The 26,053-nt window shown below is 58.6% G+C and overlaps 3 protein-coding genes across 6 annotated transcripts; 1 reads left to right on the plus strand and 2 right to left on the minus strand.

Annotated features, from left to right (window-relative positions):
• Positions 1-7,527: 7,527 nt before the first annotated feature.
• On the minus strand, positions 7,528-10,636 carry LOC129149365 (rRNA 2'-O-methyltransferase fibrillarin-like). The gene is made up of 2 exons (XM_054717122.1): positions 10,288-10,636; positions 7,528-7,996 (listed from the first exon to the last, which is right to left on the minus strand). The coding sequence occupies exons 1-2, from the start codon at positions 10,622-10,624 to the stop codon at positions 7,836-7,838; spliced, it is 498 nt and encodes a 165-aa protein (XP_054573097.1). The 5' UTR covers positions 10,625-10,636; the 3' UTR covers positions 7,528-7,835.
• On the plus strand, positions 10,514-19,933 carry MGAT4B (alpha-1,3-mannosyl-glycoprotein 4-beta-N-acetylglucosaminyltransferase B). Of its 3 annotated transcripts, XM_054717111.1 has the most exons (15): positions 10,522-10,762; positions 15,560-15,745; positions 15,834-15,974; positions 16,052-16,185; positions 16,558-16,604; positions 16,892-17,005; positions 17,215-17,290; positions 17,407-17,521; positions 17,858-17,988; positions 18,161-18,268; positions 18,368-18,561; positions 18,927-19,005; positions 19,086-19,173; positions 19,259-19,371; positions 19,474-19,933. In XM_054717111.1, exons 1-15 carry the CDS (start codon positions 10,666-10,668, stop codon positions 19,495-19,497), a joined length of 1,647 nt encoding a protein of 548 aa, XP_054573086.1. In that variant the 5' UTR covers positions 10,522-10,665; the 3' UTR covers positions 19,498-19,933. The 3 variants fall into 3 exon arrangements, with proteins under 3 accessions (XP_054573087.1, XP_054573086.1, XP_054573088.1); XM_054717112.1 differs by lacking the exons at positions 19,259-19,371; positions 19,474-19,933 and having other exon boundaries at positions 10,514-10,762; positions 18,881-19,005; XM_054717113.1 differs by lacking the exons at positions 16,052-16,185; positions 16,558-16,604 and having other exon boundaries at positions 10,526-10,762; positions 16,903-17,005.
• Positions 19,934-20,846: 913 nt separating this feature from the next.
• Positions 20,847-23,799, minus strand: LTC4S (leukotriene C4 synthase). 2 transcript variants are annotated; one of them, XM_008158673.3, is made up of 5 exons: positions 23,618-23,799; positions 21,654-21,753; positions 21,484-21,554; positions 21,319-21,400; positions 20,847-21,090 (listed from the first exon to the last, which is right to left on the minus strand). In XM_008158673.3, exons 1-5 carry the CDS (start codon positions 23,673-23,675, stop codon positions 20,949-20,951), a joined length of 453 nt encoding a protein of 150 aa, XP_008156895.1. In that variant the 5' UTR covers positions 23,676-23,799; the 3' UTR covers positions 20,847-20,948. The 2 variants fall into 2 exon arrangements, with proteins under 2 accessions (XP_008156895.1, XP_054572743.1); XM_054716768.1 differs by having other exon boundaries at positions 20,847-21,108.
• Positions 23,800-26,053: the final 2,254 nt, after the last annotated feature.

Raw genomic sequence — 26,053 nt, forward strand, 5'->3', positions numbered from 1 at the left:
ATTACTTTGAATAAAGCACTTTTGATGTTTCTCTTGAAATTATCGTGTTTTCTTTGATTACAAAATCCGCATTATTAACCGGTACACCCAGTAGGTGATAATGAAAGGAATATTAGAGACAGGACAGGCAGTTTTAGGGAAAAGGGGTTCCATGGGAGAAGAATGCATAGGTGAGGGCTTGGAGCCACCAGAATGCTTATCTTACTTTTACAGAACAGAGAAGTGCCACAGGGTAAGGGGGGAGGAAGACCTACATTCACAGAGGATAGAGGAATGTTACAAGACATGGGGAGAGGGACAGGGGGGCACCAGGTGGGCTTTGACCTTTGAAACTGATACTCTCAGAAGAATGACCCATTAGGAAAGCACGGGGCTCATATATTAAGGAAGGGACCAATTAGAAAGGGTCAGGAAGAGACAAAGAGCTGCAGCCTTTATAAACCCAGAGACAGAGTCTCAGAGGATTAGATTTTCCCCCATTTTAGAGAAAGCAGGCTTTTCCCAAAGACCACTCCCTAGGGAGAGTTTGCACATGCTTGCAATAAACTTTCACATTTTTATTTAAAATTGCAAATTTTTTTATTTTCTTTATTGATTAAGGTATTACATACATGTCCTTACCTCCCCTCCCCCCCATAAAATTGTGAATTTATTATTCAAACTTCGTAGGACAAGAACCCACTGGAAGAGTCCAGGCCCATCTCCACGTATCAATAAGATCAATCTTTCCCTGGTTGCTCACAGGGAAGGGATTTAGGACAACTGAGTTCTGCTGGGAGGCTCTGCTTTTAGGCAGATAAGAGACCAGGAAAAAGCCTAGTCGCAAATGCCTTCAGCTCAAAATAATTTTCATGCCACAGCTGTGTATTCTAGACCAGCGGTCCGAAAGATTGGCGACCGCGGTTCTAGACCCCTTCCCCTGCTTCCTCTTACTCTCTCTAGTCCAGTGATGGTGAACCTATGACACGCGTGTCAGCACTGACACGCGTAGCCATTTCTGATGACACGCGGCCGCCTCAGCGGCCGCAAGCCAAGGATGAAACATTTGCTGCTCTTTGGAGTCTAACTCCAAGACTCTAGTCGCAAATGTTTCATCCTCCCCTATTAGACACTCTGTGCCGGAGGTCTGTAGGCCAAAACAACAGAAGTCTGGCACAGAGCATCTAGTTCTGGGACTTCCGGTTAAGCCAGGATCTTTGCCCTCACTTCCGCCGGCAGAGCAGGGAGCAGGGGATGCATCTCTGGGGCCCTGCCATTACCAGTAACCAAATAACAGTTAACCACAGCAACCATTATCTACTGTTCTGGGGTGTCATGGATTTCTAACCCATCATTACTGAGATAAGTGAGGGGGAGGCTGGGAGAGGCGAGGGTTTGTGGCATGCTATGGGTGCTGTTTCCGCCATTAGAAATAGCGGCAGCCATTTTAATTCACATAAGGAACACCATCTTGCTCCATAGTGCAGACTCCATTTCACCACTATTACTGTTGTGCATCCTTATTAACCCCTATTTCTGCTTATTAACCCTGCCCTTTCCTAAAAGACAGTTATATGCACCATTTTGTGGTTAGTTAGGCTAGTTAACCCCTAATTGCCTGCAGGCCTAACAAGCTATCTATAATTCTATCTTCTGTCACTGCCCCCATGATGGAGAACCCAAAAAATAAAAAACTAAGGTTAAGTAAAGGAAGTGGTAGTAGCAGTGGCCGACCCTTTCAAGAGACATGGACTGAGATGTATGGCTTTATAGAAAAAAACGGCAGATCATTTTGCGTTCCATGTACTGAAACGGTAGTAAGCAGAACATGGAATATAAATAGACATTTTGAAACTAATCATTCCCAGCTCTTGGAAAAAAGTGAGGATGAAAGGAAGGAATACATTTCCAGGCAGCTACACCTTTATAAGAGCCAATCTAATTCCATCCTTAAATTTATGAAAGGCTCTACAAATTTAACATCTGCAAGTTTGAGCATTGCTCACTCTATAGCTCAGCATGGAAAAGCGCTCAGTGAGGGAGAATTTATTAAAGAAACTCTCCTAAGATGTGCACCAGTTCTATTTCACAATATGCAGAATAAAGATGCAATTATTAAGAGAATATAAGTTACCACTCAGTATAAATATCATAAAAGACCGAATAATGAGACTGAACACAAACGTACAACATCAATTAAAGAGAGACATAAGGAAGTGTAAATATTTTTCGATCTCTCTTGATGAAACTACTGATGTCACATCACATGCTCAGTTGGCCATTATTGGTCGATATTCTGATGGTCTCACAATGAGAGAAGAGTTGATAAAGTTAGTATCAGTGTCAACAAGTAAATCAGGAAGCGAAATATGTAAGGTTGTTATACAAACATTTTGTGACCTAAGCATTGATATCTCTAAAGTTGTGTCAGTGACGACAGATGGGGCACCAAATATGGTGGGGGAAAAAGTCGGATTTGTCAAATGGTTTACAGAAGCTATTGGACATCCGATTGTGCCTTTTCATTGTATTATCCATCAGGAGGCTTTATGTGCCAAGGCAGGATTCACCGACTTAAACGACTTAATGTCAGTTGTTACAAAAATAATAGCTGCTCACCCCCTTCACAAGCGAGAATTTTCGGCACTTTTACTGGAGGTTGATTCCACCTACAGTGGACTGCTGATGTACAATAATGTAAGATGGCTGAGCTGAGGCAAAGTTCTTGAGCGCTTTGTGGAGTGCTTTGAAGAAATTAAGGTATTTCTTGACGATAAGGATCTGGGAAACTTTCCTCATCTTAATGATGATAAGTGGGTCAACACCCTGATGTTTTTTACAGATCTCTCTGTTCATAGTAATGAACTGAACTTAAAGTTACAAGGTTTTGGCAAAAGTACTGACTTTATGTTTGGATACATAAAAAAGCTTTTGAAAGTAAAGTTAAAATTTTCAAGCGAGATATAGAAACTAAAACTTATAAGTATTTTCCTCAAGTAACGAAGTATTTTGAGAAGGCCAGTGCAGCTGTACAAAATGAAATGGAACTCTTGCATATGAAGTACCAGCATGTTTTAGACTCGTTACTTGACCAGTTTAGTGATAGATTTAGTCAATTTAGAAGTCTAGAACAGACCATGAAAATAATGAAGTATCCTGATGTAGTAGTCTACAGTAGTTTGGAATTAAATGGTTTCCAATGGATGCAAATTGATGATCTGGAGATGCAACTTGCAGAATTTCAAGACAGTATCTGGGCTCAGGTGTTTGTCGCCTTGAGGTCAAAGCTTGAGAATCTGGAAAGGTGCCACTTGGAGAATCAAGAGGAGTGCCACTACGAACAGGAAATTTGGAGTGCCTGGAACCGACTACCAGACACTTTTAGCACCCTGAAAAGTATAGCAATGGCTTTACTCACAATTTTTCCCTCTACATACTTTTGTGAGGCCTTATTCTCAGCGTTAAATAATATCAAAACCAACAAAAGAAATAGATTGACAGATGAAGTTAGTAGTGCTTGCTTGGGCCTGAAGTGTACAAAATACCAACCTTCAATTGAAGATTTAGCCAATGAAATTCAGCAACAAAAAAGTCACTAATAGGCAGGTTAGTTAAAGAATTCCCCCTCCCCCTCACTTATCTTAGTTCACGGCACCCCACACAAGCTAAACAATATCAAGACCAACAAAAGAAACCGACTGACGGATGAACAAAGAAGTCACTAAGCAGGTAAGTTAAATATTTAGTTTTTGGTTTATTAAATACAATTATATATAACAATTATACATTTCTGTTATTTAAACTATAAATATCGCAAAATAATGTTTTTTCCTCAAAGTGACACACTACCTGAGTTATGCTCAGTTTTTTGGCGACGTTTGACACACCAAGCTCAAAAGGTTGCCCATCACTGCTCTAGTCCCTTCTCTATGCTTGACCAATTAATCATTTAAAAATGCAAATCTGACTTTCTCAGCCCCGGGGCAGCCCCCTTCCTCTCCCTGCTTTGGAGGGTCCCCATAGCTCCAAGGGTAAAAACCCAAATACGTGGTCAGGTGTGCCAGGACCTGGTGCTCTGCCCTACCCTGTCTGCCTCTGGTGCCCACTCTCACTGAGCATTACCCTGGCTGGCCTGGGGGTTCCTTCAACAGTCATTTGCATGTGCTGAACCACTTGGCCACCTTTTTGAGGCAACTCCTCCTCCCCCCTGGGTCAACTTGCTTAACCTCATTTTCTCAGGGAGGCCCTCTGTCCTTCAGGCATGGTCAAGCGCCCCAGGTTTAGCTTTCTGAACCCCACGGACCTTTGTTATGAATGAACCATGAGAGGCATTCAAGGAAAGAAAGGCCAGCAGAGGGATGAGGTGAGCCTTAGGCAGGACTTCTAAACTCACTGTGCCAGAGACACCTTAGCATCTAGAGAAGATGAAGGACCCCTGCTTAAAACCATATTTTGAGCCCAGCCAGCGTGGCTCAGTGGTTGAGTGCTGACCTATGAACCAGGAGGTCAGGGCACATGCCCGGGTTGTGGGCTTGACCTCCAGTGTGGGGCTTGTAGGAGGCAGCCAATCAATGATTCTCCCTCATCATTGATGTTTTTATCTCTCTTCCTTTCCCACCTCTCTGAATAAAAATATATTTTTAAAATCCCCACAAAATCATGTTTTGAAATGCATAAAATATACTGCATTACAAAATGACTGCTAATATTGAAATGCAAATGTCCTATATAATAAAAGCCTAATATGCTAAGTGTCCGGTTGGTCTGTTCAACCAATCAAAGCGTAATATGCTAATGATATGCTAAGGGTGCTCAACTGCTCACTATGACATGCACTGACCATCAGGGGGCAGACAGTTGACCAGTTCCTATGATGTGCACTGACCACCAGGGGGCAGACGCTCTGACTGGTAGCTTAGCTTGCTGCTGGGGTCCGGCAGATCGGGACTGAGCGAGTCAGGCCAGACACACCCTGGAGCCCTCCCTCGGCCCCTCCCCGCTGGCCAACCTCCCACGTTCCTCCCGGCTCCGATCATGCACCAGTGGGGTCCCTTGGCCTGGCCTGGGCCCTCTCGCAATCTGGGACCCCTTGGGGGACGTCAGAGAGCCAGTTTCAGCCCCATTCCGCAGGTCAGGCCGAGGGACCCCACTGGTGCACGAATTCGTGCACTGGGCCTTTAGTCAAAATATAAGCCCTAATCCGGATGAGGCCTCGTGCACCTAGGCCCGGGTGAGCCCAAGTGGCCCTGGGTCTGGGAGTGGCCAAACGTTCCTGGGTCTGGGTGTGACCATGTGTCCCTGGATCCGAGTGAGGCCTCGTGAACCTAGGCCCAGGTGAGGCCACGTGCCCCTGGGTCTGGGAGAGGCCAAGCGTCCCTGGGTCCGGGTGAGACCATGCGTCCCTGGATCCGGATGAGGCCTCGTGCACCTAGGCCCGGGTGAGCCCAAGTGGCCCTGGGTCTGGGAGAGGCCAAGCGTCCCTGGGTCCGGGAGAGACCATGTGTCCCTGGATCCAGGTGAGGCCTTGTGCAACTAAGCCCGGGTGAGGCCACGTGCCCCTGGGTCTGGGAGAGGCCAAGTGTCCTTGGGTACGGGTGAAGCCAGATCCTGGGTCCGGGTGAGGCTGTGCGCCCCTGGATCCATCCGGGTGAGGCTGGGTCCCAGGCCCGGGTGAGACCACGCGCCCCTTGGGTATGGGTGAGGCCACGTGCCCCTTAGTCCAGGTGACGCCGTGCCCCTGGGATGGGCCGAGACCAAACCAGAGGGAGTCAGACCTCCATTACCACCATTTGTCCACCATCCAGAGCTGAGGGGTCAGTGCTGACATGTACACATAAGGAACTACTGGACATCGAAATTGGGTCTCAAAAGAACTGTTGGTCCAGGGGGAAGCTCGCTACAGATTGATTCATTTGCCTGTCAGCATAAATATTATTGCTCGTCTCACATTCAGTTCTTATTAGTATATATCTAGTGACATTTGATCTCGTTCATCTAGAGGAAATGATGAACAACATAGACTGAGGAACAAGAACAGAACCAGAAGCAAGGAGGCATCGATCGGACTATCGGGCCTCAGAGGGAGGATACTGGAGGGTAGGGGGAGGGTGGGGGGAGGGGGAGAGTTCAACCAAAGGACCTGTATGCATGCATATAAGCCTATCCAACGGTTAAGTTCAACAGGGGATTGGGGCATGCGTGGGGAGAGGGGTGGGATGGGAATGGGGGGATGAGGACAAATATGTGACACCTTAATCAATAAAGAAATTAAAAAAAAAAAAACAAAAAAAAAAAACAAAATATAAGCCCTAGCTGGTTTGGCTCAGTGGATAGAGCATCAGCCTGTGAACTGAAAGGTCCCAGGTTCGATTCCGGTCAAGGGCACATGCCCGGATTGTGGGCTCGATCCCCAGTGGGGGACTTGCAGGAGGCAGCCAATCCATGATTCTCTCTCATCATGGATGTTTCTATCTCTCTCTCTCCCTCTTCCTTCTTCTCTGAAATCAATAAAAATATTTTTTAAAAAATATATAAAAAGTTATGACATTATAAGATACAGAGGTAGGACTAATAAGGACCAGAACCAGCAGGTAGCAGTGGGTATGTGACTGCTATTTTGAGGTGTGTGCAGCACTGCAGTGGGTATGAAAACCCCTGTGATTTTGTTAGGGGCAAAACAGATACTGGACTAGCTATGGTTCTGGGAAATATCAATCATGCTCTCTTAACCATGATTGTCTTATTCTGGTTAAAGAAAGAACATTCTAACCTGGCTGGGAGTTGTATGCCCCCAGGACCTGGAAATCAACCTTGGAATGTGGTCTATTCTCAATCAAGAACTGCCGCCGAAACCGGTTTGGCTCAGTGGATAGAGCTTCAAACTCAAGGGTCCCAGGTTCAATTCCGGTCAAGGGCATGTACCTTGGTTGCGGGCACATTCCCAGTGGGGGTGTGCAGGAGGCAGCTGATCAATGTTTCTCTCTCATTGATGTTTCTAATTCTCTATCCCTCTCCCTTCCTCTCTGTAAAAAATCAATAAAATATATTAATAATAAAAAAAAAAGAACTGCCTATTTTCATGGAAAGATTAACAACCTTGTTGCCCAAACAATGGAGTCCCACATTGCCTCCTTCCCCATGCTTATACTCTCTACTTCCCCACGTGGTCTGTCTTACCCTCTATAAGCACCTGGCTATGGGGGGGCTAGAGGGCAGATTTTGTGGAAGATCTGCTGCTCTCCCATACTGCGGGCATTATTGGAATAATCGTTCATATACGACTCAACCCTGTCTCTGCTTCAGTGGCTCAAAGTAGTGACAGGCAGCCGGACCCATTGGCTGTCCGGTTTCAATTTCTGTGCGACAGCCACAAGTACTGTGAATTCTGCTGGACTTTGCTGCCTCCATTCACAACTCAAGGAAATACCAAATTTCAGTTAAAGGTTAGTTGTAGGAATCCCTTTCCACGTCCCACGTGGTCCAGGGTTCCGGTTCAGGGTTCGAGTTCTGGAGAAGGGCCGCACACAAATGAAAGGAGACTTGAAGAAATTCAATTTGGCGAAATGGGGGGCCAGGCGGTAGTCCACCTCTAGCGGGAGAACTACTCCCTGCTCTGGCCCTGCCATCCCTTTTATTGAGGCTTTGGGGAAAACATCTTAGCCAGGATAAACAGAAACTTACATGGAAAAACAAAGGTGGAGGCTGCTTCAGTTAACAATGTCTCAACTAAAGGGTGAGTGGTTAGAGCAATTAAGGTTGCTGACCAGCCTTCCTGGCTTCCTGTCAACATCTCTCTTTTAGTGAAACTGATTTGTTTCCGGCAGTTAGTGAAAATAAAGTTGGATATATATTTTTTCTCATCTCAGCTCCTGGAGCTCCCCAACTCTGGATCCTGGGGCCACAGGTGAAGAAGCCCGGTGAAGGATGGAAGGAGAGGCCACCTGTCCCAGGAAGTGTACAGGAGGCAGTGCGGGCTGAAGGCCGACATGGGATCCCGACACAAAAGGGCACTCACACTCTGTGGGAAGCAAGAACAGAGGAGGAAGGGCCACCGCTGGGCCTGGAGAGAAATCAGGACTTTCCCTCCCTCCTGGGTGGGTGCCCCATCCTGGGCCTGGGCGGCAGGATGACAGGCAGAGTTCACCTACCTAGAAGTGCCCGAGGGAATTGGGCTGCAGGTAGGCCCTGAGGAATTCATTACAGCAAGGGCACAGGGAGCTGTGGAAAACTGGCCGGGAGCCAGACAGCGGCTGCTGTTTCCAAGGATAAATTTCCAAGGATAAAGCTGGGAGTGCAGAGGCTCCAGGGAGGATAAAGCTGGGAGTGCAGAGGCTCCAGGGAGGGTGGCTCTGGGACGGGAGCCGCTGCTCTATCCACTGAGCCAAACCAGCTAGGGCTTATATTTTGACTAGAGGCCCAGTGCACGAATGCTGAAACTGGCTCTCTGATGTCCCCCCAGGGGTCCCTCTGGGAGGGGAGGGCGGCTCTGGGACAGCAGGGCCAGTGCAGGCCCTGGGGCCTCTCGCCACCTTTCCTTCCAGAGGGAGGGAGCACCGGGGTTTGGGTGTGTGGCCCAGAGAACCCCCTCCTGGGATTCTGATGGGGTAGGGGAGGAAGCAGCCTGGCTGGGAGGGGTCTGGAAAGACTGCCCTCACTCTCCACGCCCGGACCCCTATGGTTGCCTAAGCTCAGCCATCAGTTTCCTGTGTGGCCCCCTTCAGGCTCCTCACCCCAGCCCCTCTCCCATTTCCCATCACTCCAGACCTCACACTTCCCAGAGGCAATGGCCCTGGGCAGTCCCATTTCTTTTTCTTTTTCTTAGAATGAGGACTAGGAAATGCCTCCATCTATTTTTTTTATATATATATATTTTTTACAGAGAGGAAGGGCAAGGGATAGAGAGTTAGAAACATCGAGGAGAGAGAAACATTGATCAGCTGCCTCCTGCACACCTCCTACTGGGGATGTGCCCGCAACCAAGGTACATGCCCTTGACCAGAATCGAACCTGGGACCTTTCAGTCCGCAGGCCGACGCTCTATCCACTGAGCCAAACCGGTCTCGGCTGGGCAGTCCCATTTCTGACTGAGGCCCTGCATCTCCAGGCTTCAGGGCAGAATTCCACCCTCTCCGGAGCCACGCCCATCTCTGCTCCTCCCCCAAAGGCAGAGCGTAGGGGGGCGGGGACTCAGGGGAGCGGCTCAAACTTTAGTTACTGACAGGCCATCTCCTTAATTTTTACTGGTTTAGTTTCCTTAAATCAACTCATTTTAAACTTCAACACATATTTAGGGGGGGGAATTAAACCCTTTGAATCACAGCCCAAATGAAAAGCCATGATCCCTCGCCTCAAACAGAAGATGCCTGTGAAAGCAGGGACACAAAGCAAGACCGTTTCCTCCAGAAGGCTCCTGGCAAGTTGAGAGCGCAGGACCCCTTTCTCAGCCCTGGAAGCGGGCCTGCGGGAAAGCTGAGGCCAGGCCTTCAATCAGGCCCGGGGCCAAGCCTCCCGCAGCCGCGGGCCTGCCTCACCTGCTCGGGGCAGAAATCTCTCCGCAGAGGCAAGTGCCCAGGCCCTGCCCTCTCCCAGCCCGCACCTTGCCCCAGGTGTAGGCCTGGGCTGAAAGAGGAAGACAAGTGCCCAGCATCTCCCAGGCTGCACCCCTGCCCGAAAGGCCCCCACGGTCCTTGCAGCCGATGCCAGGAGCCAGGACTATTAGGAATGGGGCTAAGGTTCCCAATGCCGGCCCAGAGCCCGTGTTGGACTAATCAATCCCCTAATGGGCTGTCCCCTCCTGGCTCCCCAGAGGGCTGGCTGGGGACGGCCGGATGGTACAAGAGTGAAGGTGGAGGCCGCCGCAGTGAAGGGACAGAAGGCGCGGGGCCGGGAGGGGCCGGGAGCCGCATCACCCTAAGGTGGTGCCCGCCTCCGGCCCACCCGTGCCTGGTCACTGTGCCCCGCACCCACACACACCATCTCCTTTACTCCCGAGAACACCCCCATGTCCCTATTTTACGAATCAGGAGCACCTCTGTCCCTAGACGCCTTTATCTGCGACCAAAGGAAGGTCCTGGGAGGGGAGGTCGCCGTGGCGGTGCAGGCAGGACCCGAGTCCCCAGGCTGGAGGCAGCGCCGGCTCCAGCCATACCTTCCCCTCCCACCGCCTGGACCCGCCTCAGATCTGGGGGAGAGCCCCGAGGACCGCGAGTGAACGGGATGGGGTCCGTATGGGGTCCGGTTAATAAGAATTGTCGCTAAGAAGGGCTGGGAGGGCCCGCCGCACTCGCGAAGGCACCCACCTCCACCTACCTGAGCCGGACTCGAGCGCCCCGCCTCCTCGGAGTGCTGGCGGCAGCGGCGGGTGCTGCGGCCCCTTTAAGTCGGGGCCGCCCCGCCCCGCGCCGCCGACTCCGCGGCGGCCCCGGATCCAGGCCGGGCCGCGGCTTTCGCCGCCCAGCCCAGCCCAGCCCAGCCCGGCCCGGCCCGGCCCCGCGCGGAGGAAGGCCCCGCGCCCGGCCCGCGCCCCGCGCCCGGAGGAGCCGTCCCAGCCCGCCCGGCCCGGGCCCCGCCCCGCCCCTCCCCGGGGCCGGGGCCCCCGCCGGCCCCCGCCGCCTCCGGCCCGCGCCCGGCCCCGCTCCCGGGCCATGCGGCCTCGGCCCCGCCGGCGCCCGCCGCGCACCCGGGGAGATGAGGCTCCGCAATGGCCCCTTCCTGACGCTGCTGCTCCTCTGCCTGTGCGCCTTCCTCTCGCTGTCCTGGTACGCGGCCCTCGGCGGCCAGAAAGGTGAGTCCCCCCCGCGACCACCCCGCACCTGGGCGCCCGCGGCCGAGCGGGGCGGGCGGGGGTCGCGGCCGGAAGCCGGCGGGGCCCTTCCCCTCCCGGCGCGGGAGGACGCCCCTCCCCTCCCCGCCTCCCCCCGCGCGCCGGCGGCCGGAATAACAAACTCCCTCCCGCCCGGGGTGGCCGGGGCGAGCCCTCGCCGGTGCCTCTCTGGCGGCGCGGACCCGCCTCGGGAGTGCAGTTCCGCCCAAGCACGGGTGGTCGCTGCCCTCGCCCCTGGGCATCTCGGAGTCCTCGGAGGGACAGAGATGCAAGGTCACGGCGGCCGTGCCCAGCGGTTCCCCAGGTGCTCCGGGCACCTGCGCAGGAGGAAGGCACTGTGTTCCTGAGACAGGTGTGAAGGGACCGCGAGACCCCGGACAGCGACTCTCCCTCCCACCACCCCTGCTTGCATGGTCACACCCCCACTGCCCGGCTGCCCCCCTCCATGACAAGTGGCCCCAGGACTGCTCCGCGGGGCCTGGTGCAGGGGCAGCTTCCCGGGGCTGCTGGCCAGGAGTGCCCGGAGGACCTCATGAGCAGCCAGCCCAGCCCAGCTACCCACAAACTACTTGGTGTGGTCGCACCCCACCTGAAGTTCGGTCAAGCTGGCCCACCCACCACCGCGGCCCTGTGGATCTGGCTGGCACCTTGGGAGTAGGGGGTGGGGGGGCGCGGGCTCCAGGACTGGCTGGAGTCACTCGGCGTTGGTTGGGATGGCGGGGGCTGAGGAGGCCTTACAAGCCCTCGTCCATCCAGCCTGCAGCACAGGAGCCACCAGGAAGAAGCGGCTTCCTTCCTGCCCCCTGGCCTTCCTGCAGAGGCTTCGGCAGGATCAGGCTGAGGTCAACTGAACCTCTGCTCCCTCCACTTCCTGCTTCCCTGTTCCCCCCTCGCCACACGGAATGAGGCTGGGGAGGAGCTAGAGCCTTCCTGACCCTCGGCCCAGCAGTCCTTCCCACCTGCTCCTGCCTGCCCTGCCCTGCCCTGCCCAGCTGCTGCAGTCCTCCTGTGCCACGGAGGCCAGGGGCCCTGAGGGGATACCCCTAGGGCTTGACACGGGGAGGACTGCAGAGCTCTCTCCGAGGTCTCTACTGGGGGTGGGGGTGGGGGGGTGTCACCTGGGGAAGAGCTTGGCTGGGCAGACTCCTTAGGTGGGGTGTCACCTTGGGAATGGCATTTTGGACCCTTGGAAGAGTGACCATGTAAGCAGACTGGCATGGAGGGCGAGGTGGGCTCTACCTGATGGGTTGGGGCACATTTGTCCGACTGTGGGTGGAGTGATGAGCCCGACACCCTGTCCTGGCCAGGGTAGTTTCTGCGTGCCTCCTGCGCAGCCGCATGCCCTCAGCCTGATGTCAGGGGCTGTAGTGCAAGCCCCACCAGTGTCCCCGGCAGCAGCGTGGGGGTTCCAAGTGGCTCCATTTAGGGCTCACACTCCCTGAAGGGGCATCGAGGAGACTGGCACTCCAAGGCCCCGGGGAGTATGAGCACCCTCAGCCAAAGAATTGTGGAGCTCAGATGCAGGGGTCCTCAGCCCTGGGGTACGGAAGCCCAGGAGCGTGTGGGGCAGGGTGAGGGTGTGGCCTTGCTTGTCAGAGCTGTCACTGTTTCTGGGCGCCCAGTAGGGCCAGATCTTTGGAGGCCTCAGGCCTGAATCTGAGCTCTTAGGTGACCCCTTCTTATTCTTACCTATAGACAAGGGTTTAAGCCTGTGGAGAAGCCAGACTAAGCCAGGCTGAGGCCAGACGATCCCGGCTTCCATTTGCAGCGAGTGGGGAGCTCAGGATAGGGGTGGCCCCGGGCACTGGAACTTAGGGGAAGGACAGCGGAACCTGGGTCTGTAGGGAGGGGAGGAGGCGGGCATTGCCAGAGAAGAAGGAGGCAGCAGCAGAAGATGGCATCCTGAAAGCCCGGGGCCAGGGAGGACATGCAGGCCTTGGCGAGATGGGCCCTGGATATGGGTTTCGCATCCAGCCTTGACCACATCTGTGACCAGCGCTGCCAGCGCTCACACTGCAGCCCTCAGCCAAGTACCTGCTGAAAGCCTCTCCCCAGGGAGGACAGCAGCCCCAGGGCCAGCTTCCCAGCACCCTGTGCTTCAGCAGTGGGAGCCCTTCCCGCCGGGGAGCATGGGTCCAAGTGCTGGAGGGGAAGTGCACCGCTGCCCCCTCCACCCCCGGCCCCCCTGCTGATTAACAGCAGACCTGCCCGGCCCCTCTGAGCCTGCTTCCCCTCCCTGAGCATGGGCACACGGTCTGTGTCTTCAGCCAAGACGGCACCACAGGGAAGATTGTGGTCATGGGCCTCAGGTGTGCTGGTTCTCTGCCTTCCGATGGGAAAACCTCCAATAGCGTGGCCACAGCTGCAGTCCTTCCCTGCGGCCAGCTGTACCCGTGCCAGGCCCTCACCCCATCTCCCCGGGGTAAGGAGGTATGGATAGAAGGAGACACCAGGTCCCCTCAGCCCTAGCTCCCAGAAACCAGGGCTCCCAGACCTTTGCCCTTCCCATCACTTGAGCTGCCTTCCCAGCCCACTCACCACTTCAGTCCAACCACCCCGCCCTGGCAGGTTGTGGGGTGCAGGAGGGCCTGGCAGAACTCTAAGGCTCAGCACTTGGACAGGCAGTCACCGAGCTTGAGGTTCTGGCTTTGATAGGCGAGGACAGATTGGGCCCACAAGCGAGAAGCTGGGGACCTTGCAGGCAGCAGGCAGGGCAGAAGCAGGGGCAGGGTGCTGAGGGACAGGGCCAGAGTTCAGGGGAATGATGAGTGTCTGTGTGGGCAGGAACCAGGCCCTGGAACCCCAGGGCCCATCTCCTTTTAGGAAATGGAGGAAGTTCAGGACCTGGGCAGAGGGAGGCCCCTGGGAAGGGCAGCCTCGGTATGGAGCGGGCTGTGCCAGGCCTTGGTAGTCGGCGATTCAGGGCAACAGTGCCCACCACTACCTACCCAGCCTGTCCGCCAGGGGCAGGCTAAGGTTGGACAGAGCTCAGCCTACTTAAAGATTAGAGAAAGCGGGGCAGGGGATGACAGAGGCAGCAGTCAGAGGGGATGAGGCCTCCTCACATCCCCCTACTTCACAAAGGGCCCCCCTGCACTGGTGTGGGCAGCAGGGGCCAACAGGTAGGTGGGCAGGGACTCCACAGGAGGAAGGCCACCTGCTAAGTCCAGGTGACTGAACTGCCTTCTGCTGGGCCGGGCAGCTCCTGTCCAAGGGTTCAGATTTCCAGGGTAACCTGGCCCTGGAACCCAGTGCCGCCAAACCTGGAAGATCCTGTAACCTGATACAGCCTCCGCCTGCCCCACACCCCGAGCGGGCTGGGTGCGGGGTTGGAGGTTGGGGCCAGCTGGGGATGGAGTGCTCCAAAAGTAGAAGTGTACTGAGGTGACTGCCATTTTTTAAGTTATATTTTTATTGATTTCACAGAGGAAGGGAGAGGTAGAGAGAGAAGGAAACATCAGTGATGAGAGAGAATCATTGATCAGCTGCCTCCTGCACGTCCCCTACTGGGGATCAAGCCCGAAACCCGGGCATGTGCCCTTGACCAGAATGGAACCTGGGACCCTTCAGTCCACAGGCCAACGTTCTATCCACTGAGTCACATCAGCCAGGGCATGAAGTGACTGAGATTTGCCGTGGCTGTGGCCTCTGGTGCACACAGCTGTGGGGGGTGACACCATCTGGGAGCTGTACCCCCACCAGGGATGGAGGGGTAGAGGAGCTGCCTGGGGTGGGAGAGGATTCCTGGGCTTGGAGACTCTGAAACCAGGCCTTGAAGGCCGCACGGGTGCTCATTTGGCCCCGAGGAGGAAAGGGGTCCCAGGCAGAGGTCAGCATGTGTGTGAAGCATGGCCCGTAGGCCAGGACAAGGAGCTGTGGATGGTAGCAAATGAAGGTGGCGCTAGTGAGACCAGAAAGGCCTAGCCCACGCCCTCCAGGACCTGCTGTGCCAGCCACAGGTGGGGATGTTTGTCTCGTACTTGCTCTCTGGTCCCTGCCCAACCCGTGGAGCCAGGTAGGGGCACCCTAGGGATTCCTCTGTGCTGTCAGGCAGCCCCACCTCTGTCCTCCTCACCCTGCACCCCAACACCCGAAAGGGGTCTAGCTGGAGGTTCTGACACGGGCCTCCCAAGAAGCAGGCCTCCGCGCATCAGAAGTGGCCCCTCTGCTGCTGACTCACTGGATGACCCTGGACTAGTTTCTCAACATCATTTGCTCATTTGAGCGCTGGGGGCTGGAACAGCAGCCGCCAGCCCTGGGGCTGGTGTGAGACTGAGGGAATCCAGGTGTGGCTTGTGCTACGAAACCCCTTGAGGAAGGGCTGGGTCTTTGCGCCCTGGATGGCACCTTTGGGTGTCCCACCCCCTGGCAGGAGCAGATGCTGCCAGGAGAAGCCAGAGGGTGGAAAAGGATTCAGCCTGAGGCTATTCCAGCGCCTGCTTAGGAGTGCCCGACCCGGGCTGGAAGTGATCCTGCAGCCCTCCCACTTCAGATACCGCCTCGAAGGAGAAAAGCCTGGGGGGAGGAGAGAGGACTGGAGAGTGCTACTCCCCAGTGGAGGCTTTCTCCCCCGGGTGTGTCAGTGTGACTTCAAAGTGACCCTGTGCAACCCCCGAAAACTCCCATGTGGCAGGCACGAGAACAGACGTAGATGGTCTGTGGCACAGATGGGCACGCAGATGTATGCGCTGGCACCCTCACCGGGCTGTAGGTCAGCTCTAGGCCGCCCCCTGGTGACAGCTTGCGGACCACCCACAGGTGATGTGGTGGACGTGTACCAGCGGGAGTTCCTGGCGCTGCGCGACCGGTTGCACGCAGCTGAGCAGGAGAGCCTCAAGCGCTCCAAGGAGCTCAACCTGGTGCTGGACGAGATCAAGAGGGCCGTGTCCGAGAGGCAGGCGCTGCGGGACAGAGACGGCAACCGCACGTGGGGCCGGCTCACCGGTGAGGGGCCGAGCCGGCGGCGGGGGGGGGGGGGGGCGGGGCTGCTGGCAGGCCCCGCGGTCTGACCGTCCTTCCCTGGCCCTCGCAGAGGACCCACGACTGAGGCCGTGGAACGTCTCGCAGAAGCATGTGCTGCACTTGCCTACCGTCTTCCACCACCTGCCGCACCTGCTGGCCAAGGAAAGCAGCCTGCAGCCGGCAGTGCGCGTGGGCCAGGGCCGCACGGGAGGTAGGGGCGGGGCCGGAGGGGCCAGGCGCAGGGGTGGGCGGGCCTGCGGTCGGGCCTGAGGACCCTGTTCTCTGCAGTGTCCGTGGTGATGGGCATCCCCAGCGTGCGGCGCGAGGTCCACTCCTATCTGACCGACACGCTGCACTCGCTCATCTCGGAGCTGAGCCCGCAGGAGAAGGAGGACTCGGTCATCGTGGTGCTGATTGCCGAGGCGAGTGGGCGGGGCGCGGGGCTGGGGCGCGCGCACAGGAGGACACCTGGCACCAATAACGGAGGAATGGAAACAGGGCAGCATTCCGAGGGGGGGGGGCTCTCAGAAGTTCCTGCCATTCACAAATTTATCCAGATAAAAAGTTAAAAGAAACATTTTAGCGCCCCCTCGTGGAGATAACATTCACCTACTGTGCCCCACCCCCAGGTGCCTACCCAAGGGCTTTTTCTGGGGCCCCGGCCCAGCCTCACTCGGCCCTCGGGATCCGGGCTCACTCCTCTGTGTGAGGCCCACGCCCCTACCCCTGGCCCCTTCTTCCGGGCCATTCGGGGCAGCAGGCCTGCTTAGGGCGGTTGCTTGGTCTCCCCACAGACTGACCCGCAGTACACCTCGGTGGTGACGGAGAACATAAAGGCCTTGTGAGTACTGGCAGCTGGAAAAGCTGGTGGGAGGAGGGCCCGTTGTGGAGTACTGGGTCGGCAGATCCTCCTCCCCCACCAGACAGTGACCTCGGGGAGGGTGCGTCCGCTGTGGGCTGAAAGGCAGTGGTGTGTAGAGGTGGCCCAACCCCCGCCCCCCCAGCCCCATCGCCTCAGTGATGTCTGCCTAGTGGGCCTTCAGAAAGGGACAGGGTCTGGCTGGCTCAGCTCTGCCCCTGCTCCGGGCCCTGGAGGCTACACACCCACTGGGCCTTCCTGTCCTCCAGGTTCCCCACAGAGATCCATTCCGGGCTCCTGGAGGTCATCGCCCCTTCCCCACACTTCTACCCTGACTTCTCCCGGCTCCGCGAGTCCTTTGGGGACCCCAAGGAGAGAGTCAGGTACTAGCACTGCCCCTTTCCAGTTCCCCCAGCAACCTTCTCTCTCGCCTGTGCTGAGAGCCCAGGCTGTTGGCTGTAGCACCTCCACTTCTCCATTGGAGGACCCCTGCATTGGGGCGGGGGGGGGGAGCGGGCGTGCCCTGAGTGTGCTGTGGTAGCCATACCAGAGGAGGGGGTTCTGAGCTCGGAGGCCCGGCCCTGGCCCACAGGTGGAGGACCAAACAGAACCTCGATTACTGCTTCCTCATGATGTACGCGCAGTCCAAAGGCATCTACTACGTACAGGTCAGCACTGGCCCTGCTCTGCGCCCTCCCCAGACCTGGCGGGGCCGGCGGGATGCACGCCGCCCTGCCCTGTGCCCGTCCTGAGTCCCAGGCCCCTTCTGCCCCTCACGGTGCAGCTGGAGGACGACATAGTGGCCAAGCCCAACTACCTGAGCACCATGAAGAACTTCGCTCTCCAGCAGCCTTCAGAGGACTGGATGATCCTGGAATTCTCCCAGCTGGGCTTCATTGGTGGGTCCCCCACCCTCCGTCCCATGACCTGAACAGAGCCCTTCAGTCTCCCCCCCCCCCTCCGCACCCTGTCATAACCCTCCCACCCCCCACCCTGCCCCATAACCTGTACCCCACAACATCATGTTGGCCTGGAGTGGCCACTGGAGCCACATCTGGCCTCTTCCCACCTGCCCTCAGAGTCACCATCAGTGTCTGACCCTGGTGCCCACACCTGCCTGCAGCTGGACACAGGGTTTGCTGTGGGACCCTCCCTAGTGGTTCCCACAGGGATTAAGAGGGGGCAGGGCAGGGCAGAGCTGCCCGCTCAGCACCCGTACCCCCCTCCCCCACCAGGGAAGATGTTCAAGTCACTGGACCTGAGCCTGATTGTGGAGTTCATCCTCATGTTCTACCGGGACAAGCCCATCGACTGGCTCCTGGACCACATTCTGTGGGTGAAGGTCTGCAACCCTGAGAAGGACGCGGTGAGCAGGGGCTGCAGAGAGGCAGGCTGGGCGGCGGGGCACGCGCCCTCCAGCGTGGACGGTGTCTGCGGGTGGGGGCCTCACTCAGGACGCGGTGCTGCTGGCTGGGGCGGGCCCTGAACGCGGGGGCACGGCATGAGCGCACACTTAGAATGTGGCCCTCCCTCCGCAGAAGCACTGTGACCGGCAGAAGGCCAACCTCCGTATCCGCTTCAAGCCGTCCCTCTTCCAGCACGTGGGCACGCACTCCTCCCTGGCGGGCAAGATTCAGAAACTGAAGGTGGGCTGTGCCCCCGGGAGCGGCAGAGCCTGGGTGGGTGGGGCAAGGGCAGCAGGGCCAGCCCAGGGCACCCTCTGCACACACTCTCTCTGGGACTAGGACAAGGACTTTGGGAAGCAGGCGCTCCGGAAGGAGCACATGAACCCCCCGGCCGAAGTGAGCACGAGCCTCAAAACATACCAGCACTTCACCCTGGAGAAGGCCTACCTTCGAGAGGATTTCTTCTGGGCCTTCACGCCGGCTGCAGGGGACTTCATCCGCTTCCGCTTCTTCCAGCCACTGCGCCTTGAGCGGTCAGTGACCGCACCCCCAGGCCCCTTTGGGGGAGGGGCAGGGTGGCTACCAGGGTACAGGCCTCACCACAAACTTCTGTGACCCCAGCAAATGGGTCAGCCCTCCCACGCCTCAGTTTCCTTACCTGGAGAGGGGGGTGCACAATGGTAGCTGCCTTGTAAAGACTCAGGCAGGGCCCACAGGAGCTCAGTGCCGCTGCCCATCACCGTCCTCCGATGAGGAAGGCCTGGTCACCTTGCACAGCCCATGGCTGCCCCCGGTGGTGCCCAGCGTCGCCCAGCACCCAGGGCCCAGCCTGGCCTTTTCTCTGCTGGGCAGTGCGCCTGGGCCCCCTGCAGCAGCTCATAGGCCTGCCTGGCTGCAGGTTCTTCTTCCGCAGCGGAAACATCGAGCACCCAGAGGACAAGCTCTTCAACACGTCTGTGGAGGTGCTGCCCTTCGATGTGAGTGGGGCGGCGTGTGGGTGCGCACCGGGCCAGCCTCTCCCACAGCCCTGGCTTCAGCCCCTTGGTTTTGCCCCCAGAACCCCCAGTCCGACAAGGAGGCCCTGCAGGAGGGCCGCTCAACCACCCTCCGGTACCCGCGGAGCCCCGATGGCTACCTCCAGATAGGTGAGCGGGGTCAGGCAGGCCGAGGGGGGGAGAGGCTGGACTGAGCAGGGGTCTCGGGACAGGTTCTCAGCACTGCCGTCCCCAGGCTCCTTCTACAAAGGCGTGGCCGAGGGCGAGGTGGACCCTGCCTTCGGTCCCCTGGAAGCACTGCGCCTCTCCATCCAGACAGACTCGCCCGTGTGGGTCATCCTGAGCGAGGTGAGGCAGGACAAGGCAGGGCGCAGGGAACACGGAGCTGTTCCAAGTGGCTGCGTGGGGCCAGCTCTGTGGCCCCTGCTGACCCCGGGCCGGCTCTTCCAGATCTTCCTGAAGAAGGCGGACTGACGGAGGACTTCTGAGGACTGGCCCTGAAGCCCAGGAGACCAGGATGTCTTCGCTGCTGCCCCCGCAGGGCCAGATGTGGCCCACCCAGCCTGAGGGGTTGTTCCTGGCACCTCTCAGCAGCCTGGGGTTGCCGCTGGCCGGGAGGCCCCAGGAGCTGGTGCTGCCCACCCGCCCGGCCGCGGGAGGAGGTGGTGGTCCCCACACTGTGCCTGAGGCCGGCCTGTGCCGCCCTGAACTGTTCGCAGCTGGCAGGTGGGCTTGAGCCAGGCCGTTTTAGAAGAGCTTTTCCTGGGCGCCTGCTCTCTCCGGCGCGAACACTGGAATGCATATACTACTTATGTGCTGTGTTTTTTATTCTTGGATACATTTGATTTTTTTCACTTAAGTCCACATATACTTCTATAAGAGCGTGACTTGTAATAAAGGGTTAATGAAGTGTGTGCCTCATACCCGGTGCTCTGAGCTCCCGTTGGTGGGGGTGGGGAGCAGGCACCAGATGGTGCCACCCTGTGCCCACCTGCTGCCACCTCTGCACAGCCCGTTTTCCTGGCACCGACCAGTCTGGCCTGGGCCACCTTGAAGGGTCTGCATACTGAAGGTGGAGGCCGCGCGGAATCCGGGAAAGCTGCCCCTCTCCACAGGGCCTCCAAGCACGCCCCTAGCTTCCTTCATCCACCCCAACTGCGGGGGTGGGGGGGCTCTAAACCCAAGGCATCCCCCCCGCCCCTCGTTCCCCCTTCAAGGGCCTCAGCCCTGCCCTCGTCCACGGTGCCCAAGGCCTCCATCGTCTCCCCACCGTTTCTGACACATTTTGGGGACTCCCGCCCACTTGGGGACCTTTGCACACATTGTCACCCTGCTTGGAAAGCTCCTCCCCTGCCGACTGGACTAAAAGCCACTCTTGAGGGACGTTATTTGCGGCCGTCCCTCAAGGCACCCGGACTTTTGAAGGCGCCTACCACGTTCGCCATCTACCCCCGCTCCAGCCCCTCTGCTCCGAGGCAGGCTGCCCCACACTGTTCTAGACACCGGGACCGAGTGTGACAAGAGGGTCCCTGATGTCTGTGGTGTAGGGCAGGCCTCAGGGGAGGGCGTGACCGCAGGAGGAGCCATGGGGGAACCTCGGCGGGACCCAGACGGCGCCCTGGGCTGGGAGAGGACGGACCTAGGACCGGGTCGAGGCCCTGCTGGGGTGGGGGGGCCCGGGGGCGGCTTTCCTTCCTCGGCCCGTTCCCGCCGCCCTAGGAAGCCCACTCGACTGCTACGGCCCGGCCCGGGGCTGGGCCCCTCCAAGCTCCACAGCCCAGAGAGCGACCCTGTCCGACCAGAGAGAGCGTTCGGGACCTGGTCGCGAGCACTTTATTTAGAGACTGGGTTGGGGGCGGCACCCTCCCCCAGTCCTCCAGGAGGCCCGGCTCCGGTCCAGCTCCGCAGATCCCGCATCCTCGGTCTCAGGCCCAGGGCAGCAGCGTCCCGAGCCGCCCCCGGAGCGCGGCGCGCAGAGAGGCGGGGAGGAAGTGGGCGACCAGGCCGAGCGCCGCCAGCGCCACCAGCAGCCAGAGCGCGCGCGCGCTCGCGTACAGCGGGGCCAGCCTGCGGACAGCGGCCAGCCTGCGGACGGCGCGCCGCGGGGCGGGGCCTGGAGGAAGCCCCGCCCCGCCGAGCGGCCCCGCCCCCGCCGAGCGGGCACACCCTCCCCGCCTACCAGCTCGGCTCCCCAAAAGGGTCCCGCCCCCGCCGGTGGCCTGGCCCCAGCGGCCCTCCGCTCCGGCCCGGCCGTCGTGATCCCGCCCACCACCGTCTCCCCCGCCCGGCTCTCACCTTTGCTGCGCTGAGCGCGCGTAGCCCTGAAAGTAGCGGAGGCGCGCGAACAGGTAGACCAGGCCGCACAGGGCCGCCGCACCTGGGGAGGCCGGCGGGGCTGGGTGAGCGCACCGTGCGGGGACCCTGGGCTCCCGCGCGTGCGCCCCTGCCCCGCGCCCAGACCTTCGTGGAAGAAGATGCCGGCTACCCAGAGCGTGGCGAGGAACAGTGGGAAGTACTCGCTGCAGTTCACCCTGCGGAGGGGCGGGGCGGCGTGAGGGCGTCGCCGGGCCTCGGACCCTGCCCGCCCCGGCCCGCGCGCCCCTCGCCCGGGCCCTCCCGCCGCGCCTCACTGGGCTCGGTAGACGCGCTCGAACTCGGGTGGGCCGGTGGTGAGCGGCGGCGACACGCGGAAGGCCCTGCGCGCCGAGATCACCTGCAGGGAGAAGTAGGCTGGGGGGGAGGGGGGGAGTCAGGTCTGGCCACCGGACGCCTGCCGCCTCCCAGGACCCCGCCTCCCAGCCGGCCTCGCACCTTTCTCTTCTGCTTCCGCCTCTACACCGAACTCGGGGCTCCTCTTGAAAGCCCTAGCAGGGGACCTCCACCCCCACTCTTCCCTGGGCTTGCCCTGTGTCCACGACCTCAATGGGAAGGGCAGGGTGCGGCCTGGGGCACCCTGTGAGTGTAGGGGAAGGGGGGATGCCAGTCACAGGGACACCTGCCTTGGGCAGGCCCTTTGGACTTTGCTTCTAAATCATTTGACTTGCAAAATACAGGCAAATACCCAGCTAGCCGTCCCCCCTCTAGACGTGGACCTTGCCTTTTCTGTCCCTCACAGGGAGTGCCACCGAGGCCTGCAGCTGGACCCAGGTTTGCTGTGGGACCCTGCCTAGTGGTTCCCACAGGGATTAAGAGGAAGCGGGTCTGAGGCAATGGCCTCCGCCTCAGTTTCTCTCTTCAGATACTCTGGGCCGTGGCCTAAATCTGACAGACATCCTCTCCCCTGCCTCCGGTGGTGGCAGCTGGGACTCTTCTAGTCCAAGGCCAGACTCCAAGGGCTCTGCCCTTCATTCCAGCATGGGTAGGTGGGCTTGCCCTAGGGCAGTGGTCGGCAAACTCATTCGTCCACAGAGCCAAATATCAACAGCACAACGATTGAAATTTCTTTTGAGAGCCAAATTTTTTAAACTTAAACTTCTTCTAACACCACTTCTTCAAAATAGACTCGCCCAGGCCGTGGTATTTTGTGGAAGAGCCACACTCAAGGGGCCAAAGAGCCGCATGTGGCTCTCGAGCCGCAGTTTGCCGACCACGGCCCTAGGGGATCTGAGTGTGTAGGGGCCCTTCTCTTAACCCCAGGCCAGGCCCTTACCACACACAGCCCCAATGCTGGGTGTCCCCAACTATCTTACAGCATCCTCGGGGCCAGGCCCTATGCAGACATGTCATCCCAAGTGCACTGTGGGTACCAAGGGTGGCCATGCGAGCCCAGTGCAGGATCTGGAGGAAGCCCTGCAGCCACGTGAACAGGGGCCGAGGGCCAGGCTTGCAGATGTGGCTGTAAATGGAGACGGCTTGGTCCCTCCAGGCCCCTGCCCCAGGCTGTGCCTGTCCTAGCCCATGCACGGTGATGTCCTAAGCAGTGGGGGTGTCTGGCCCAGGAATGTGTCCTCTAGGGTAAGTCTGAGACCGGCACCAAGCAGGCACCTTTGGGGGCCCAAGGGAGCAAGTCCTAACCCTGCAGCTCCGTGTGATCCCAGCATTGAGAGGGTGCCTTTGAAGGCGAGGCCAGGGCCACCCGGAGGGGCCAGCTGGAGCGGGGCTGCACCAGACCACCATGCATCCCGGCGCACACACACTCGGTCCCACAGCCCAGCACAGCTGGGTGCCAGCTGCTCCCTGGAAGCCTCGGGCCTGCTCCGGGTTCTCTGTGCTGGTTGAGGGGTCACCACCTCAGCCCGTTGGAGCCTGACACGCCTACCTCAGTCATCCCTCAGGGCCTTTTCCCTTCACTGCCCCTGTCAGCCTTGGTCCCTGCCAGCGTTTCACAGCTCATCCTGCAGGCATCCATCCCTTCAAGGCTCGCCCCCTCCCCATCTGGGAAACGACAAGCCCCTCAGCCCTGGGGCATCCCAGCCTCCAGTAGTAGTCGGGTCAGTGGGGTCAGAAGAGCGTGGACACCAGACTCTGGGCTGGGGGCCCACCTCTGGCCCTCATCTGGGCCTGGGCCCTCCAGTACCTCCCCAGGACCTGCAGGGCAGAAGGCCGGCTGCCGGGGTCTGAGGCCCACCCACCTCCCAAACAGGAGCCAGCTCACCTTGCAATAGAACTCCCAGGAGGGTAACCGTGGCCAGAAGAGCCACCTCGTCCTTCATGGCGGTGCTGGTGGCTCTGTCGGGCAGCTGGTGTGTGAGGGCTCGCTGCAGAGCTGTATCAGCCCCTGCCTGGCGGCCGCTCAGAGGCTGGCCCAGGAGAGGAAGATGGCTGGCTCTCCCGCCCCTTTGCAGTGCAGGGGTGTGGGGAGGGGCATAACTATGGCCAGAGAGGGGCAGGGAGCCTGGTCAAACTGAGCAGGCGGAAACCAGGGTCACATGAGTCTGGGCAGGAGAGAGCAGCTGGCTGGGATGGCCCGGCCACTTCCAGTTTTTCTAGTCCCTGTGCCAAGCCCTATGCTGACGGGACTGAAGCTGTCCCCCCAGGTGTGCTCCAGCCTCAGGTGTCACCCATGTCATCCCCGTGTTCCCCGGGCCCTGCACCCTCAGCAGGTTCCAGATGGCCCTCGAGACCTCCCCTGGTCCTAGGTCTGGCTTCAGGAAACCAGAGCCACCACCACTTCCCATCTAAGCACCCAGCCCACATGGGCACAGCCAAGTGCTCGCTTTCTCCCAGGAAGCCTGATGCCGCCAGCCTCAGCTGCCTGGCTCCAGGTGCGTGGGCAACCCTGAAGGCGGCCTGGCTGGCCTGGCAGGGTGGCTTAGCTGGAGGGGCCAGCTGGAGCGGGGCTGCACCATACCACCATGCATCCCGGTGCACACACACTGGCCGAACTCATCCTCTCAGGGCCTCTGACCCCAAGCAGTCGCCTGCTGTGTCTGCCTGCCCAGCAGCCCTCCTTCCTAAGACGCTGACTGTCTCCACACTTGGTCCTGTGGTCCGGGCAGAGCTGCCCCCACTCCTCTGAGACCTGTGGGAAGGACACGTGAGCCAAAACTGACCGTAGAGCCAAGATGGTGAGACGCAGCTCTAGAAGCTTCCTTGGAACTGAGAGAGTTCAGAGTGAGGAGGGAGATTGCTGAAGGCCACTGCTGGCCACACACCAGCCGGAGGAGGATGGAGCCCACACCGGGCCCCCATGACCAAGAGGGGCTCGTCCTGGCACCCTGAGGCCACCTCGCCTGGACTGCCCCCCTGGCTGTGAGAACCACTTCCCCTTTAGGCTTACCCGCTGGGAAGTGGGTTTTGGTCAGCGGTGGCAGCATCAGACTGATACACAAGCACAGGCAGGGGCCGGTGAGGCCACAGGCAAGCACTGGCCAGGCGGTGGGAGGGGAAAGGGCAGGGCAGCTGGGTCTCTGGAGCTACTGCTGCTGCAGCAGGTCCTGGCCACCAGGACGACCTGGCACCCCTCAGCCTCCACACCTGGCACCCACCTGGCCTCCTTTCTTGCTGCCCCAAGCCCAGGTTCCAGCCTGAGGGCTGTGGCGCCTGCTGGGTTTCCCAAGAACCCCTTTTACCCTCATTCCCTGGCCACACCAACCAGCCATTCTGGCCCTCCCCTGCCACACCCCAACCAGCTGCTCCCCAGCTGGGAGCGCTGCAAGCACCTCAAGGGCAGGGATGGGTCTGCAAGTCTGTGCCCGCTGTGGACCAGGTCTGACCAAGGAGCTCAGGGACAGGGCATGGCTGACAGATGCTTAGAAACAAATGAGAGCACCAGGGAAGGATGCCAGCCCTTTGGCTGCCCACTCAGCCCTCTTCCTCCCTGAAACTTGCCCCTGACGGGTAGGACTCAGGCTGGTGGGAGGCCTGTGCCCCGGGCATGTCCACGTGCGGTGCGTGCCTGTCGGTCCACTTGTTGCACGCCTCTGTGTCTCTCGGGGTCCCAGTGCGAGGGAGTGTATTACAGCTCATCTGTGGCCGAGGGTGTGTCTCTGGGTTCCTGCACGTGTCCGGGCCTCTTCTCTGCCAAGCTCTTGTTTCCTCTGAGGCCTCACCATCCTCCCCTCAGAGCTCATCCCCTTCTGCCTTGGCGGCAGGAAGCTGACTAACAGCAGCAGCTTCTGAGGAAGTCCCTGGTCTCGGCCCCTGGAGCCCTCCCCAAGCCCTTGGTCTGAGCTTGCCCAGCCTCCCAGGTCCCGGCCGGGGCTGAGTCTGCTCAGGAACAGAGGGCCGGCCCAAGGCCCTGCAGACACTGGCCACCCCGCCCCCACCCTCCTGGGCAGCCCTGGAGGTGCCAGCATCATGAGGAAAGTGAACAAGCCCCTCCCTGACCCCTGCAGGACCTGCCTCTATGACTCAGGACCCCTGTCTTCTGTACTAAAGCCCCTACATGGCCCTGAGGAACCTTCTGGAAGCTGAGCTCACCAAGAACCTTTTGGGGAGTGGAAAAGCCAGCAGAACCATTATGTGGAAAATAAATCACAACTTTGGTATGATAGATCACAAGCATTGCATAACTCAATCCCAACCTTTAAAAAAAAAAAAGAAAAATATTTATTTTGAAATTATTTTCCTTCAAAAAGTTGCAAAAGTA

The sequence above is a fragment of the Eptesicus fuscus genome, chromosome 6 (genome assembly GCF_027574615.1).
Source record: "Eptesicus fuscus isolate TK198812 chromosome 6, DD_ASM_mEF_20220401, whole genome shotgun sequence".
Classification (NCBI taxonomy): Eukaryota; Metazoa; Chordata; class Mammalia; order Chiroptera; family Vespertilionidae; genus Eptesicus; species Eptesicus fuscus.

Excerpts from the sequence above, each read along its gene's own strand:
- MGAT4B (XM_054717111.1), top strand. The coding sequence starts at position 10,666 with ATGAGGCTCCGCAATGGCCCCTTCCTGACGCTGCTGCTCCTCTGCCTG. Across the intron at positions 16,186-16,557 it reads TCGTGGTGCTGATTGCCGAG|ACTGACCCGCAGTACACCTC; the intron begins GCGAGTGGGCGG and ends GTCTCCCCACAG. Across the intron at positions 17,291-17,406 it reads AAGGCATCTACTACGTACAG|CTGGAGGACGACATAGTGGC; the intron begins GTCAGCACTGGC and ends CTCACGGTGCAG.
- LOC129149365 (XM_054717122.1), bottom strand. The coding sequence starts at position 10,624 with ATGGCCCGGGAGCGGGGCCGGGCGCGGGCCGGAGGCGGCGGGGGCCGG. Across the intron at positions 7,997-10,287 it reads GGCGCTCGAGTCCGGCTCAG|AGTGTGAGTGCCCTTTTGTG; the intron begins GTAGGTGGAGGT and ends TGCTTCCCACAG.
- LTC4S (XM_054716768.1), bottom strand. The coding sequence starts at position 23,675 with ATGAAGGACGAGGTGGCTCTTCTGGCCACGGTTACCCTCCTGGGAGTT. Across the intron at positions 21,754-23,617 it reads CCTGGGAGTTCTATTGCAAG|CCTACTTCTCCCTGCAGGTG; the intron begins GTGAGCTGGCTC and ends CCTCCCCCCCAG. Across the intron at positions 21,109-21,318 it reads GCGCGCTCAGCGCAGCAAAG|GCTGGCCGCTGTCCGCAGGC; the intron begins GTGAGAGCCGGG and ends CGCCGTCCGCAG.